The sequence below is a fragment of the Aegilops tauschii genome, chromosome 7 (assembly GCF_002575655.3).
Source record: "Aegilops tauschii subsp. strangulata cultivar AL8/78 chromosome 7, Aet v6.0, whole genome shotgun sequence".
In the NCBI taxonomy this organism is placed as follows: Eukaryota; Viridiplantae; Streptophyta; class Magnoliopsida; order Poales; family Poaceae; genus Aegilops; species Aegilops tauschii.
The window spans coordinates 146452874-146467775 of record NC_053041.3 but is presented as its reverse complement, the minus strand read 5'-3'; the positions used below and the strand labels follow the sequence as shown (position 1 = coordinate 146467775).

The 14902-nt window shown below is 60.0% G+C and overlaps 1 protein-coding gene across 1 annotated transcript in view; it reads left to right on the top strand.

Annotated features, from left to right (window-relative positions):
* Positions 1 to 14668, top strand: part of LOC109764386 (transcription termination factor MTERF8, chloroplastic-like) — a 47432-nt gene extending 32764 nt beyond the window's left edge. The window contains exon 2 of the mRNA XM_020323222.1: positions 14417 to 14668. Coding sequence (XP_020178811.1) covers positions 14417 to 14668 — 252 coding nt within the window. The remainder of the gene's footprint in view (positions 1 to 14416) is intronic.
* The last annotated feature ends 234 nt before the right edge of the window (positions 14669 to 14902 follow it).

Here is a 14902-nt window from a genome sequence, read left to right as displayed (position 1 = left end):
GGATGTCCATCCAACGGCCGTCGTGCTTCTTCAATCTCTGCTCTTCCTGCTCCAACCGCTCAAACAAGCGCCGGCGGGACTGCCTGCTCCCTCCTCCCCACGGCCGGCTGTGCTGCCGCGCAGGCCTCACCGCCCCACCGTACTCCCATCGCTGGCCTAGCCAGCCCTCTACTCACCCACACCTGCTGTTATTCTCCGGCGACGGCAGACGAACCAGTAAACCCTCGTAGAGTCGTACTCCCCTCCGCGTGGGAAACAACTGCCTAGTCTTCCCTGCCTCCGTGTCGTCCCCTTCCTAGGCCTCGCCGTCGTCCACCGCTGTGGTGCTCTCGGCGCGGCGTGGTCAATGTGGTCAACGACCGACTTCCATCGGAAGAGTACTGTGCGTGGAGACGCTGACAGCTGGGTCCACGGCCGCAGCAAGGAAGTGCCTCCTTATTACGCGCAAAATAATTATTCCTCCACCTGGCAGCGGGGACCCACCGGACGGGCCACCGTATTTCGCAAAAAAAATGTTCCCCCCTGACTGCTGGGACCCACCAGCTACACCTTCGCACGCAAGGAAGTGTGTCCGGGCAAAAAAGACAAAACGATTCGCCCCCCTGACTGCTGGGACCCACCAGCTACATCTTCGCACGCAAGGAAGTGCCTGACAGTTGGGACCCACCTGGTCGAAGCGTATGTAGCGTTGTCATTCTGGTCGTGAACGTGTACGTACATATATACTGGTGGATGTAGAGGCGCGCACGTGTCGTAGTAGAGGCGCGCACGTAGCATGTACAGGTACGTACAGCGGCCAGGGTGCAAGAAAGAAAATACGGCCACGTATGTGTACATACGGGCGGGGTCTCGAACACCTACTCGCGCATACGTACGGCGAGGGCTCGTTGAGATGGCTGGGTCGGAACGGAGAAACAGCGTCGTCGTCGTGTTCATGGGGAGGCAACGGAATGCGTCGTGTTCATGGGGAGGCAACGGAATGCGTCGTGTTCATCGGGAGGCAATGGAACGTTTGGGAGCCAACCGGCTGGGTCGGAACGGAATGCGTGGTCGTGTTCATCGGGAGGGCTTGGACTGAACAGGCGATGGAGACGAGGCCTGGCGTACCGCAGAACGGAGGAAACAGCCTTGTGTTCGACCGGCCACGTTCGGAACGGGATCCTGTTCATCGGGAGGGGTCTGGCGTACCGCAAAACGGACGAAACGGACCTCCTACAGTCGAAATGGGGGTCCTGTTGATCGGGAGGGGTGTGGCGTACCACAAAACGGACGAAACGGACCTCCTACGGTCGAAACGGGGGTCCTGTTGATCGGGAGGGGTGTGGCGTACCGCAAAACGGACGAAACGGACCTCCTACGGTCGAAACGGGGGTCCTATTCATCGGGAGGGGTGTGGCCTACTGCAAAACGGGACTCCACGGGCTCCTGTTCATCCAGCCTCCACCGCGCGCTACTCCACCGGCTACTGTTCAACCACCCCTCCACGGGCACCCCTCCACCGTCTACTGTTCAACCAGCCCTCCACACCACGGGGTCCTGTTCAACCACCCCTCCACGGGCACCCCTCCACCGTCTACTGTTCATCCAACCCTCCACCACACCACGGGGTCCTGTTCATCCAGAGGCAACGCCACCGCTCACTGTTCATCCAACCCCCCTGCAACGCTCACTGTTCATCCCAGAGGCAGCATCGATCGGCTTCAATTAGCAGCAGTAGCGAAGGAATCGCTCGATCGGGTTCAGTTAACAGCCATCGAACGATCGCTCGGGTTCAGTAACGCGTAGCCTACAGTGCAATCGCTCGGGTTCAGTTAGAGCCCAACGCCTCGCTCGGGTTCATTTAGAGCCAACGCCTCGCACACATGCGCGTACGTGTACGAGAGAAACGCGCATCGCTCGGCCCCTGACCTCCCACCATAACCGGGAACTCCCCGAAGTTTCCCCCCCCCTCGCTTCTACCACGGTTTTTTCCGTCATGGACGGCCCAAAGAATGTCATGCAGCTGCGTCTCCGGCCCGCCCAGGATGAAAAGCCCATTTTCTGTCATGATTTTTTTTCATAGAAGTAGGAGCCCACCACATCTATGATGATACCGGGTTTTGTCACAATTATCGTCATAGAAGTGTCAAATGTATGACAAATTTTTTTTCGTTCGGCCCAAAATATCACAGATGTGTCTTTTTTTTGTAGTCTCCCGCCGGCTGCCGGCCTCTTGGCCGACAGGCTGGCCCCACTGCCTGGGGGTCTTGCCGGCGGCTGGTTGCTTTAGCCTCGCCCCTGATGACGAGGGCCTTGCCGAGGTAAGCTTGGCTACAGTGCAGCTCTCACTGTAGCCTTACCTCGTCTTGTCTCCTTAATGATGCACATACTTCTAGAGAGTGAGGTAGCCGGCCATCGGGAGCCGGCTACACCCCGGGCCGTCTGGGGGAGGCTTGGCCGTCTTCGAGCATCTCTCTGGCTGAAGGGGCCCACCGCCCGCGGGCCGTACTGACAGCCTGTCGTGGGTGGCGTCATGGTCAACATGGCAACAGTGTCGCGCCGGACGGGGGATGGCCGACCCGTACGGCGCACTGTGGCCACGCGTGCTCCGTGATTCGGGGGTGGCAGGCTGCACTGTAGCCACGCCCCGTCTCGTCACCGTTATGTGGGTGCAGCCCTTGAGGGTGCGATCATAGCCGCTTGCCGGGAGCCGGTCTTCTTGTGGCCGGCTTCTTGGAGTCGGTCCTCCTGTGCCCGGCTTCTTGGAGTCGGCCATCTTGTGGATCTCTTCGGGAGGGTTTTTTAGGGCCGGGTCGCCTTCCAGTAGTCGGCCTATGAGACAGCCGGCTAGGGGAAGGCGGCCCCGTGCTTTGGGTGCTTGAAGGCTCGATCGGCCCGATAATTTTTAACGAGCCAGGGGGAGTCAGTTAGGCTACCCGTGGTCATTTACTCCGACAGTAGTCCCCGAAGCTGGTTGGGCTTCGAGGCTGAAAGGAGGACGAGAAGCTCAATCAGCTTCCTATCTTGAAGAGCCAGCAGCTAGCAGCCGGCTTTGATCAGGTGCGCCGTCTTGGTGAGGTTTTGAAGTGTGAAGGCGGGAACCAGCTGGCGCGCACGCCAGGCTGCGGGCCGGCCGCTTGCCGCCCGCGCGCCACATGGCGCCCTCCGGCTCGAATAGCCTGCCAGCCCACGCGCGTGATGGGACGTCGCCGCAGGCCGGGGCCCGCCACTTCCATGCCTAGGCCTAGGTCTGGATCTTCTGTGGCCCAAAACGGGCCGTTCGCCTTCCTATGGCAGTTTCCGCACGCCGTTAGGGCGCAATAATCGTGGGACGTGGGGGAGTGGGCGCAGTTAATCCCACGTCCCCCCCACGCCTCGCCTCCTCGGCTTCGCCGCACGAGGCTATAAATAGGGGGAGCAGGGGAGCGGCAGACGCTCGCACGCTCACCCTCGCTCCGCCATCTTCTTCTTCTTTCTCTCCGTCGCTGCAGCCCCTCACTGCCGCGCCGTCCCTCTAGTCATCGCACTACCCCGCAGCTTCGCCGCCGCGGGCCCGTGGTTTCGCCGTCGCCGCGCCTTTTTCCTCGACTTCTTGCCCTCATGTTGCACGGCGGAGACTGGGACGGCTCCAACGTCCACGCGGACCACATCGACTTCCTCCGCAAGACGCGGCGGTTACTCGGCAGGGACCATGTGCGGGTCCGTCTTGCGCCGGAGAGGGAGATCTCGCCGGCGCCGGAGGAGGGCGAGCAGGTTATCTTCCGCTCACACTTCCTGCGTGGCCTCGGCCTGCCTGCGAGCGGCTTCTTCCGCTCCTTCCTTGAATTCTACCAGCTCCAGCCGCACCACCTCACTCCAAACACGGTGGTGCTGCTGTCTGCCTTCGTCACCTTGTGCGAGGGCGTCCTTCCCACCCTCAAGCTCTGGGGGGGATTCTTCCAGTCCAAGCTCGGCACCGCCATGCAGGGCGTGCCTGCTCAGAGCGGTGCCTTCATCGTGGTGCGGAGGCCGGTAGCCGACAACCCTTTTCCTCCCATCACGCTGATCCAGTCAGTGAAGCTCTGGCAGAAATCCTACTTCTATGTGAAGAACGTCGCTCCGCAAGGTGACTTCGTCAACTTGCCTGCTTATGTAGCCGGCCCGCCGGCTGGGAGGCGGCCCCAGTGGTCCTATCGGGCCAGAACACTGTCGCCTGCTGGAGCCGCCGCCGTCACGCAACTCTGGGTAATGGTCCAGTCGGAGGGCCTGACCGGGCCCGACCTGCTGGCCGCCTTCGTGGTGCGCCGGGTGCTCCCGCTCCAAGGCCGTCCTCATATGATTTGTCAAATGAGCGGCCAACTCGATCCGAGTCGGATGTGCACCAAGGAGATGCCTCATGCCGAGGTAGCTCTCATGGTGAACTATCTCGCGAACTGCAAGCTCACCGACGAGTGGCAGTTTGGCAAGGAGCCGTACTCCCGTGCCAATCCCCCGCCTATGGTAAGCTTTCTTTTTCTTCTCTTCTTTACTTTTGTCACCAAGTTTCTCTTGGCCGACTCTGACCAGTCGGTTTGTCTTGGCAGAGCCCCCTCCTTCGACCGGCAGCCGGGGCAGCGGGGGTGGAGCGCCAATATCTCCCCGACCGGGTGACGCACGACTTGGACGACCCCGACTTGGGGGGCGGCCGCTCTGGATGACAACACCGTGGGGGGAGGCGGCGAGGCAGGCGGCTCCGGGCTTGGAGCTGGCTTCGACGACTGGCCGGATGATGACGAGGCGAAAGTCGTCCCGCGCCGCGAGCCGGAGTCCGATCATGGCGCCAGTTCATCTGCCGCGCCGGCTGTCCGAGGCGGCGCGCAGAAGCGCCGGGCTGCGCCGAGCCTATTCGGCAGTCGGCCGAAGAGGCCCAAGAGCACGGCGGCGGCGCCCAGCGGGACGAGGCAGCCGCGAAGGCGGCCCGCTTCCGCAAGGTGGTGAAGCGGCCACAAAAGGTTTCGGCGTAAGTGTCAATTCTCTCGCGTATTCCTTCTTCTTTTTTGTTGATATTTTTCTGAGTCCTTGTCTTGATTCATCAAACAGGGCTCCGCTTTCTCTTGAGCGGACCGCTGCCGCCTCCGTGGTTGGAGCGGCGGGAGGATCCGCAAGAGCCCGCCGCATGGATCCCCGTGCCGAGCTTCGAGTGGCGACGGAGCGGAATGCGCGGGAGAAGCGGGAGGCGGAGGAGCTGAGGACGGCCGCTGCCAAGGCGGCGCAGGAGATGGCAGAGGAGTCGGCGGCGACACAAGCCGACGCGGCGGCCAAGGCCCAGGCGGAGGCTGCAGCCGCAGAGAGGGCAGCGGAGGCCCTGCTTGTCGTCCCCCTGCGTGATGTGGCGCCCGAGATCCCGGAGCCCCCGCCGGAGGAAGCCGGTGGCGACCAGCTGGGGATGGAGAGGGAGGAGGACGACGTCGTCGTCCAGGAGAGGGAGGCGGCACCACCATCGCCGACTGGGGCGGACCAAGGCAGCCGGCCTAGCGCGCCGCCCGTGCAACCGGCTGGGGGCGAGCCGGCTGCGAGGGCAGACCTTGTGGTCCGGTCGCCATCGCGCCAGCGCGCGGGGAAGGCGACTTCGGCGCCGGACCCGCAGAAGGCCGCGGGCTCTAGCTCGTCGGCCCAGGATCTGGAGACGCCTAGCGCCAGCTCGTGGTGGACACCGGGTGGTGGGACGGCCGTGCTGAACGTGGCGACGCAAGAAGTCCAGAACCGGCTTCAATCCCAGACCGCCGTGCTGAGGCAGTATAATCAAGAGTTCCTCGTGACACGGACGGCCATTCGGGTGAGTCTTCCCGCTTTTTTGTTTCTTGTTCTTAATTTCTTCCGTGGGGGCGCATCAGCGCACCCACTGGGTGTAGTCCCCGAGTTCTGAGTCGGCTGCTGAGCAGGCGGCTTGGAACTTCTTAGTAGACTTCGATTGCTATCTTGTTCTTATTCGCTCCTCTGTCCTATTTGCAGGACTATCACAACCTCCGCGCGGCTACCTTCAACTCCCAGGTCTGGGAGCTGAACCAGAAGACCACTCATCTGACTGAGAGCCGGAGTAAGTGCTTTATTTTTTATCTCACGTGGGGGCGCGTCAGCGCACCCACTGGGTGTAGTCCCCGAGATTCAGGCCGACTGCTGAGCAGTCGGGCCAGATCTTTCCTGACGACTTCTTTCTTATTGCTTTTTTCTTCTTTGCCATATCTGCAGAGGCCAATGCCGACCTGAGGGAGCAGTTGGGTGGGGCCCAGACCGCCCTTCGTGCCAAGGAAGCTGAGTGCAACGCCTTAGCTCAGGAGCGTGACCGCTTGGTCAAGAGGCTGGCCGACCAGGAAGAGAGCCATAAGGCGGCACTGAAGGCGGCGCAGGACAGCGAGGCCGCCCTCCAAGCCGAATACGAGACCGAGGCGGCGGGCTGGGCTGAGGCAAGGCAATCGCTGATTAATGGCTACGGCCAGATCGAAGATTTGGTTGACGGTAGGCCGCCTTCTTCTTCGTTCCTTTGCTTGCCGCCTGCCATTTGGTCCATTTTCTGACTTTGTGTTTTTTCTCTTCCTTTCTTAATTGTGCAGAGTACTTCCCTGGTTACTCAATTGCCGCCAACCAAATTGTCGAGGCTCACCGCGAGGCGCAAAGGCAGGCTGGTGCTGAGATCGCGCCGGATGCTCGCCGGTCGCTTGAGGAGCAGCTTCTGGCGATCCAGGCCCGCCTCCAGCCGGCTCACCGCATGCTCCGCCGTCTTCAGGGCGTTGGGGCGCAAGTGCTGGCCGCCCTCTGGCCTGGCGAGGTGATTCCCCGTACCCCCAGTCGGACTGCCGACTGGCTGGAGGTAGCGGTTGGCCGCTTCGAGGCCTGGAAAGCCTCTGCAGCTCGGTCAGGCGCCAGGCGGGCGCTGGAGTTCGTCCGAGCTTGGTATCCTGAGCTGAGTTTGGACCAGCTAGCCACCTAGCGGCAGGAGGCCGACGAGGAGCTGGAGGCGGTGCGGCCGGCTATCATCCAGCGCGCCTCGGCGATCGCCGACTACACCGACACCAGTGCCTTTGCCCCTGAGGTGGATGATGACGGCGTTGCTCAGCCAGAGGAGTGGTTTGGGCTGAACCCAGCGGATGGTGAGGACTCGGCGGAGGAGATCGACTCCAGCGACGAGGGCGGAGAGGAGGAGGGAGGGGATGGTGAAGACGCCTTGCCAGACGATGGAGCAGCCGACTAGCCTCAGCTTGATCGTGCCTCCAGCAACGAGGCGCGTGCAAGCGCGCCGCCTGCAGCCGGTGATGACCAAGCCGAGACTCGCCAGCCGGCCACTCCTCCAGCCAGCACTGCCGTCTCCACTGACCTGCCTGGCTCTCCTGTTGCACCTTTAGCCTGGTCTACCACCTTTGCTTTCCTGTTTATTACTCTTTGAACAGTATTTGTTAAGTTTGCACAGTTCCACCCACTGGGGGTGTATTCAAACTATGTTGAATGCCGGCCTTTCGAAGGCCTTTTGTGTAAATATAATCATGCATGTGTTTGGCTTCCGATTGTATTTGCTTTTCATCCTTTTGGCTGTTTCCTTTGCCGCCCTCCCTTGGTCACCGCCTTCCCAGCCGGATGGCTGCTCTGCAGTCTGTGGCTGGGAAAGGGCTTGGCCGTTTGGGAGGGCAAGTACTCTAGCTTTCTTGGATTGTAGCAAGGTGAATGGGAAGCCGGCCAGCCGGCTGTTCTGACAGCCGGTAGGCGAGGTGGGAGGCCGGCTTGTGTTATATAAGTTCATTAGTCCTTAGTCGTTTTTTCGTGTGGGCATCCTTTCCTGCATTTGACTCTTGCCAGTCGGACAGTCGATTCTTCGAGCTGCGACTTTCAACAAGAGAGGGCTTGGGTGCCGGCACACTACTTGTCTGACTGCAGGTAGAACTTCAATATAACTCAAGGCGGCAAGTCCCCGGGGCGACTGGTCGAACCCGGTGCCGGACAGAAAAACAAATGTAGTAATACATTCATAGGTACGACACTCATCATACATAGATAAAAGATGGTAGTCCCCGAGTGCTCCTCGGGGGGCCCGTTGTCTTGTACTTAATACAAAAGGTAGCATGGGGGCCCTAGTGCTCTCTGTTTACCAGGAAGTTGAGGATGGGTTGGGCCCATGATGGAGCTGTGACTTCTTCTATTGCCAATACGGCTACTGCGACCAGGGTGGGTGGGTTGGGTGGTGAAGAGTTGGAGTCGGCCACCGCCTGTTGTGTCGTTGCGGTCCCTGGGCCGGGTTGTGAAGTCCCCGAGCCGGGTGCGACTACGGCAGTCCCCGGGCCGCCTGTCGAAGTCCCCGAGCCGCCTGGTGGGTTCCCCAAGTCGGATCCGACTGCATCAGGGGCAGCCGGTACGAAGATGGAGTCTGATTCTGGAGACGGCTTGACAGACGGTTTGAGGAGGCGTTGGAGAGAGACGCCGGTTGGTATAGCTTGTCGGGTGGAGTCGATTCGTGCCAGGGCATCTGCTTGCTCGTTGTCGGCCTGTGGCACGTGGAGGAACTCGCATCCTTCAAAGTATCCGTTGATTTGCTGAACGAGGAATCGGTAGCTCGCCATGTTTGCGTCCTTGGCGTCCCAGTCGCCGGATGATTGCTGGACTACCAAATCCGAGTCGCCATAGCACAGGATCCGGCGGATGCCGAGCTCTTTGGCTAGCCGGAGCCCGTGTATGAGCGCCTCGTACTCGGCCACGTTGTTGGAGCCGGCAAAATGAATTTGTAATGTGTATCTGAGTTTGTCGCCCTTGGGAGAGGTGAGGACGTTGCCGGCTCCCAAGCCGGTGCGCATCTTGGATCCATCGAAGTGCATCCGCCAATGAGTGGAGTCGGGAGCCGGCGGTAGGAACTGGGTCTCGGCCCAGTCGACAAGGAAGTCGGCCAATGCTAGGGACTTGATGGCGGTGCGAGGCTGGTAGAAGATCGTGTAAGGAGCCAGCGCAATGGCCCACTTGGCCACCCGGCCGGATGCATCCCGGCTGCCTATGATCTCGGCAAGCGGGGCAGTACATACGACCGTGATGGGATGCTCTTGAAAGTAGGGCTTCAGCTTCTTGGCGGCAAAGTATACACCATAGCACATCTTCTGGTAGTGCGGGTAGTTTTGCTTCGAGGTGGACAGTACTTCGCTCAAATAATACACCGGCCTCTGGACTAACTGAGCCCGGCCTTCTTCTGGGCGTTGGACCACAATAACTGTGCTGACCACTCGGCTAGTCGCGGCGATGTAAAGGAGCATGGGCTCTTTCTCAGTCGGAGCCGCCAAGACAGGCGGCGTGGTCAGCATCTTCGTCAACTCGTGGAAAGCTTGGTCTGCTTGGTCGTTCCACTCGAAGTGGGTGGACTTTTTCATGAGTCGGTACAGTGGGAGAGCCTTCTCTCCTAGCCGGCTGATGAAGCGGTTCAGGGAGGCCAGGCACCCGGTAAAATTTTGGACGTCTCGCAGCTTGGTAGGAATCTCCATTCTCTCTATGGCCTTGATCTTCACTGGGTTGCACTCGATGCCGCGTTCGGAGACCAAGAAGCCTAGAAGCTAGCCGGTTGGTACTCCGAACACGCATTTCTCAGGGTTGAGCTTGATCTGAAACCGGCGCAAGTTGTCAAATGTTTCTCTGAGGTCTTCCCGCAGGGTGCCGCGCTTCTCCGTCTTCACCACAATATCGTCTACATAGACGTGGGCATTTATGCCGAGTTGCTTGAGGAGGCATTTCTGCATGCAACGCTGAAAAGTGGCACCGGCGTTTCTCAAGCCGAATGTCATAATCAGGTAGCAGAAAGCTCCGAATGGTGTGATGAAGGCGGTCTTCAGGCGGTCGGCTGGATCCAACTTGATCTGATGGTAGCCGGAGTAAGCATCCAAGAAACTCAACAGCTCGCATCCGGCTGTGGAGTCTATTACTTGATCGATTCGAGGTAAGGCGAACGGATCTTTGGGGCAGGCTTTGTTGAGGCTGGTGTAATCTATACACATGCGCCATTTATTGTTTTTCTTCAATACAAGGACCGGGTTGGCAAGCCACTCTGGAAAAAACACCTCCATAATGAAGCCGGCTGCCAGAAGCCAGGCTATCTCTTCTCCTACGATCCTTCTCTTTTCCTCCGGCAGTCGGCGAAGAGGTTGTTTGACTGGTTTTGCGTCTGCTCGGACGTGTAGCTTGTGCTCGGCGAAATCCTTCGGAACACCCGGCATGTCCTTTGGGGACCATGCAAAGATATCCCGATTCTCACGGAGTAAATCGACAAGCTCGCCTTCCTATTTGCTGTCCAGGTTTGCTCCAATGACGGCAAACCTCTCCAGGTTCTCCGGGTCCAGAGGTATCTTCTTTGTTTCCTTGGCCGGCTGGAAGGAGCCTTGAGCATCATATTCCTTGGGGTCAGGGGACAGGGCCGGCTGCTTGCCGGCCATGGCCACGACTCGGTCCAGCATCTTTTTTTCTTCGACAATCACGAGGGACTCGGCCAGCCGGCTGCTGGCTGCATCACACTCAGAGGATTTCTTGTAGTCTCCGGCTATGGTGATGATCCCCTTTGAACTTGGCATCTCCATCTTGAGGTAGGCGTAGTGGGGCACAACCATGAACTTGGCCAAGGCAGGTCGGCCAAGCAACACGTGGTAAGGGCTCTCTAGATCCACCACTTCAAACCAGACTGCCTCTCGGCGGAAGTGATCCTTATCTCCGAAGAGAACATCCATCTTGATCTTGCCGATTGGTGAGCAGGACAGGCCGGGTACGATGCCATGGAACATAGTCCGGCTTGGCATGAGTTGCTTCGTCTTGATGTTAAGCTTCTCCATGGTGTCGCGGTACAGTATGTTGATGCTGCTCCCACCATCAATCAGTACACGGGAGAAACGGGCAGCTCGCCTTTCTGTCGTGAGGGTGGCGTCTAACACTAGTGCATAAGAGCCGGGAGACGCCATCACCTCTGGGTGATCGGCCCGGCTCCAGCTGATGGGCTTCTCAGACCAATGTATAAACTCTGGGTTGTTAGAGGCGACTGCGTTGACTTCTTGGTGTTGTCGGCGCCGACTGCGCCTGTCTTCAGTTTGGCTTGTAAAGACGACGTAGGCGGCGTGCTCGTCCGGGAAATCGTCTTGAATGGCTCTGACTGCTGGTCGAGCAGCCGGCTGCTGAGGGGCTGGAGGTGGCGGGCCAGCAGGTGGAGGCGGCACCAGCCCTTCGCCTTTGGAGATCCGCGTGAGCCAATGACACTTCCGAGTCGTGTGGTTGGACGGCTTCGCGCCGCTGTGGAACTTGCAGGGGGCATCAAGGGTTTGCTCATAGGAGAAAGCTGGCTGCCAAGCCGGCCTGCCGCCCTTCTGCTTCTTGGGCATTGGCCACTCCTCAGGTTGTTCGTCTTCGACTGTGGCTACTTGCCGACTGGTGGAAGGCGGCATAGGGGCCTTGCGCTTGTTGTTTTTTTGGTAAGTGCGTCGATTGGAGTCACCAGCCGGCGTCTTGGGAGCCGGAGCGAGCACCTTTCCAGAGGCATCGACTCGAAGCTCGGTCTTCATTGAAGAGTCGGCTGTGCGTACTTGTCTGCTATGATCAGCAGCTCGTCGAGGGTAGTCGGCTCGTCGCAGAGGAGCCGGTGCTTGAGGAGGGTGCCCTCTCGGCACCCGGCGGTGAAGTACTCTATGGCTTGAACCTCGTGCACCCCTTCGCAGGAGTTGCGGAGCTCGGTCCAACGCGTGAGGTAGTCGTGAGTTGATTCGCTGGGCCCTTGGACGCACAAGGAGAGCTGGCGGGGCTTGGGAGGCCGCTTGTACGTGCTGGTGAAATTGCGGATGAAGACTTCCGTGAAGTCTAGCCAGCTGTTGATGCTGTAGGGCTTGAGGCTGTTCAACCAAGTGTGTGCCATGCCTTGAAGCATGAGCGGGACGTACTTCACGGCAACGCGCCTGTTGCCGTTCGCTATGCGGATTGCGGTGGAGTAATCGATCAACCAGTCTTCCGGCTTCACGGAGACGTTGTATTTTGGCGTGTCTCTTGGGAGCGAGAACCCTTTGGGGAAGGGTTCGTCGCGGATGCGGGGGCCAAAGCAAGGCGGGCCGACATCAACTTCTTCTTCTAGCGCCAGGGATCGCGCTAGGCGGTCGATCCGGTGGCGGGCGTCATTCTCGCCAACTCCTTCGCGGTGGCCTAGTCGGCCGCCGAGAGTCGGATGCGTAATAGGCGGCGGGGTGGGGTATCTCTCCCCACGAGGCGGGGGAGGAGGCGGATTGCCTCGTCGTTCCACAGCTCGGGGGCGGCCTTCTGCGTCGCGCTCGATGGTGAGCCGAGTCCGACTGCGGCTAGCAGCCGGCTCCTTGTCTTTCTTCGCGCGGGCGCCGTCTGCAGTCGGCGTCCGGGATGTCGCGCCGTGCTCTCGGCGTGGGGGAGGACTTTCAGTGCGGGAGCTGGCTTCATGCCGCTCTGCGGCCGCGTCGATCAGCTGCTGGATGCGTCTAGTCATGTAGGGGAGCTCGTCGGCCCCCAGCCCGTTCAGCTCGTCTACGGCCGCCCGAGCGGCACGCAGGTTCTTGAGTGGCGTGGCGTAGACTGGGCGGTCTGCTCCCAGCATGCTGGCGATGGCTGCGCCGGGCTTCTTGACGATGCCGGCTCGGCTCGGCCCGCCAGGAGGCGGCGTACCAAAGGCGGCGCGGTCGACTTCGCGCTGGTGAGCCTCAGTGAGGCATCTCATGGATGCTATCTTCTGGCCCTCCGTGATGAGGGTGAGGCGGCGTGCCTCCAGTGTCTCGGCATAGGCGTCGGCCGGGATGGGGGCGGACAAGTCGTGTAGCACCGCTTGTAGGGCGTCGTGGGCGTTCTCGCCTGAGGCGGCGCCGTGGCTGATGACCAGCACCTCGGTGAGAGCGCTGCTGCCACTGTCAGCTTGAGGAAGAGGGTCGTCGAAGATCACCACGTTGGTGGGGAAGGCGTCAAGCGATGCTGTGTCGGAGTCGACAAGCATCGGGTCGGTGGAGCCGACCGACTCCAAGTCCACAGCAGGCTCACTAGAGACGTGAAGCTGGTCGAGGAGGCTGACGAGGTGGCTCTCGGGGCAGTCTGTGCCCGCGTCGGACGCAGGTTCATCGGAGATGCGAGCCTCGCCAAGAAGATCGGTGAGGCAGCTCGCCGCGCAGGCGTCGTTGACGCCTTGCAACACGTTGGGGCAAGCGCCATCGGGCATGCCGGGCTGGCTACGCTCGCTGGGAAGGAAAAGGGTTCCCGTCCAGAACAGGTCTCCGGACGACGTTGCACCTGGCCCCACGGTGGGCGCCAAATGTCGGGTGGTAGGTGCGACATATGCCAATGGGTGGCTTATCATTGTGGGAGCCAGTAAGACATCGCCGATGCCTGGAAACGGGATGAGGCGAAGACATGCACGCCGGCGGATCTTACCCAGGTTCGGGGCTCTCCATGGAGATAACACCCCTAGTCCTGCTCTGCGGGGTCTCCGCATGGTCACTAGATCAGCACAAGTGGCTACAAGTGGCTCCTTGAGCTGTTTGGCTAGAGGAAGAAGAAGGGCAAGGCTAGCTCTCCTCTTCTCTCTATGTGGTGTCTAAAACTCTAAGAGATCAACCCTTTGCATGGGTGCCTCGGGGGGTTTATATAGGCCTACCCCCCAGGGGTACAATGGTAATCTGGCTGGACGCGGTTCCTAGCCGTCAGTGTCTTTATTCGCCGGCTTCTCCGCCGGCCGCTGGGGCCCGCCGGCTGCCGGCCTCTTGGCCGACAGGCCGGCCCCACCGCCTGGGGGTCTTGCCGGCAGCTGGTTGCTTTAGCCTCGCCCCTGATGACGAGGGCCTTGCCGAGGTAAGCTTGGCTACACTGCAGCTCTCACTGTAGCCTTACCTCGTCTTGTCTCCTTAATGATGCACATACTTCGAGGGAGTGAGGTAGCCGGCCATCGGGAGCCGGCTACACCCCAGGCCGTCTGGGGGAGGCTTGGCCGTCTTCGAGCATCTCTCTGGCTGAAGGGGCCCGCCGCCCGCGGGCCGTACTGACAGCCTGTCGTGGGTGGCGTCATGGTCAACATGGCAACAGTGCCGTGCAGGACGGGGGATGGCCGACCCGTATGGCGCACTGTGGCCACGCGTGCTCCGGGATTCGGGGGTGGCAGGCTGCAATGTAGCCACGCCCCGTCTCGTCACCGTTATGTGGGTGCAGCCCTTGAGGGTGCGATCTTGGCCGCTTGCCGGGAGCCGGTCTTCTTGTGGCCGGCTTCTTAGAGTCGGTCCTCCTGTGACCGGCTTTTTGGAGTCGGCCATCCTGTGGCTCTCTTCGGGAGGGTTTTTTAGGGCCGGGTCGCCTTCCAGTAGTCTGAGACAGCCGGCTAGGGGAAGGCGGCCCCGTGCTTTGGGTGCTTGAAGGCTCGATCGGCCTGATAATTTTTAAAAAGCCAGGGGGAGTCGGTTAGGCTACCCATGATCATTTACTCCGACAGCCAGAGTACATCGTGCGCAGGCCCGCACTGATCACTTACAGCCTGAAGGCGAGGCTTGAGCCTCGATATATTGTCATGAAGATACTGCAGGGCAAGGGACTTCTGAGTTCTGACTATTGCTCATTGGTTGTTGCGAGTGAGAGGTACTTCAGGTCAAGATTTATTGAGTATTACAAGGAGAGTGTTCCTGAGCTCCCTGATGTGTATGCCGCGGCTCGCGCAGGGAAAATACCCCCTCACCTCCAACCTTGACACTCGCCTGCTTGCGCAAGAACGTTCTCACCAGGAAAATGCAACTTTTACATAAACTGAGGTTTTGACAGGATGATTTGTTCATGATCACTAAGAAGGCGGCGCTTATCCTGGCTTTATCTGACAAAAAGATTAAGCGAGTTTTGGAGTTCTTGATGAGGGATATCACTTTGCAGGCATTGTACATTGCTCCAAGGCCAGTGTTAATCATGTATAGCCTTGAGAAGCGGTTCA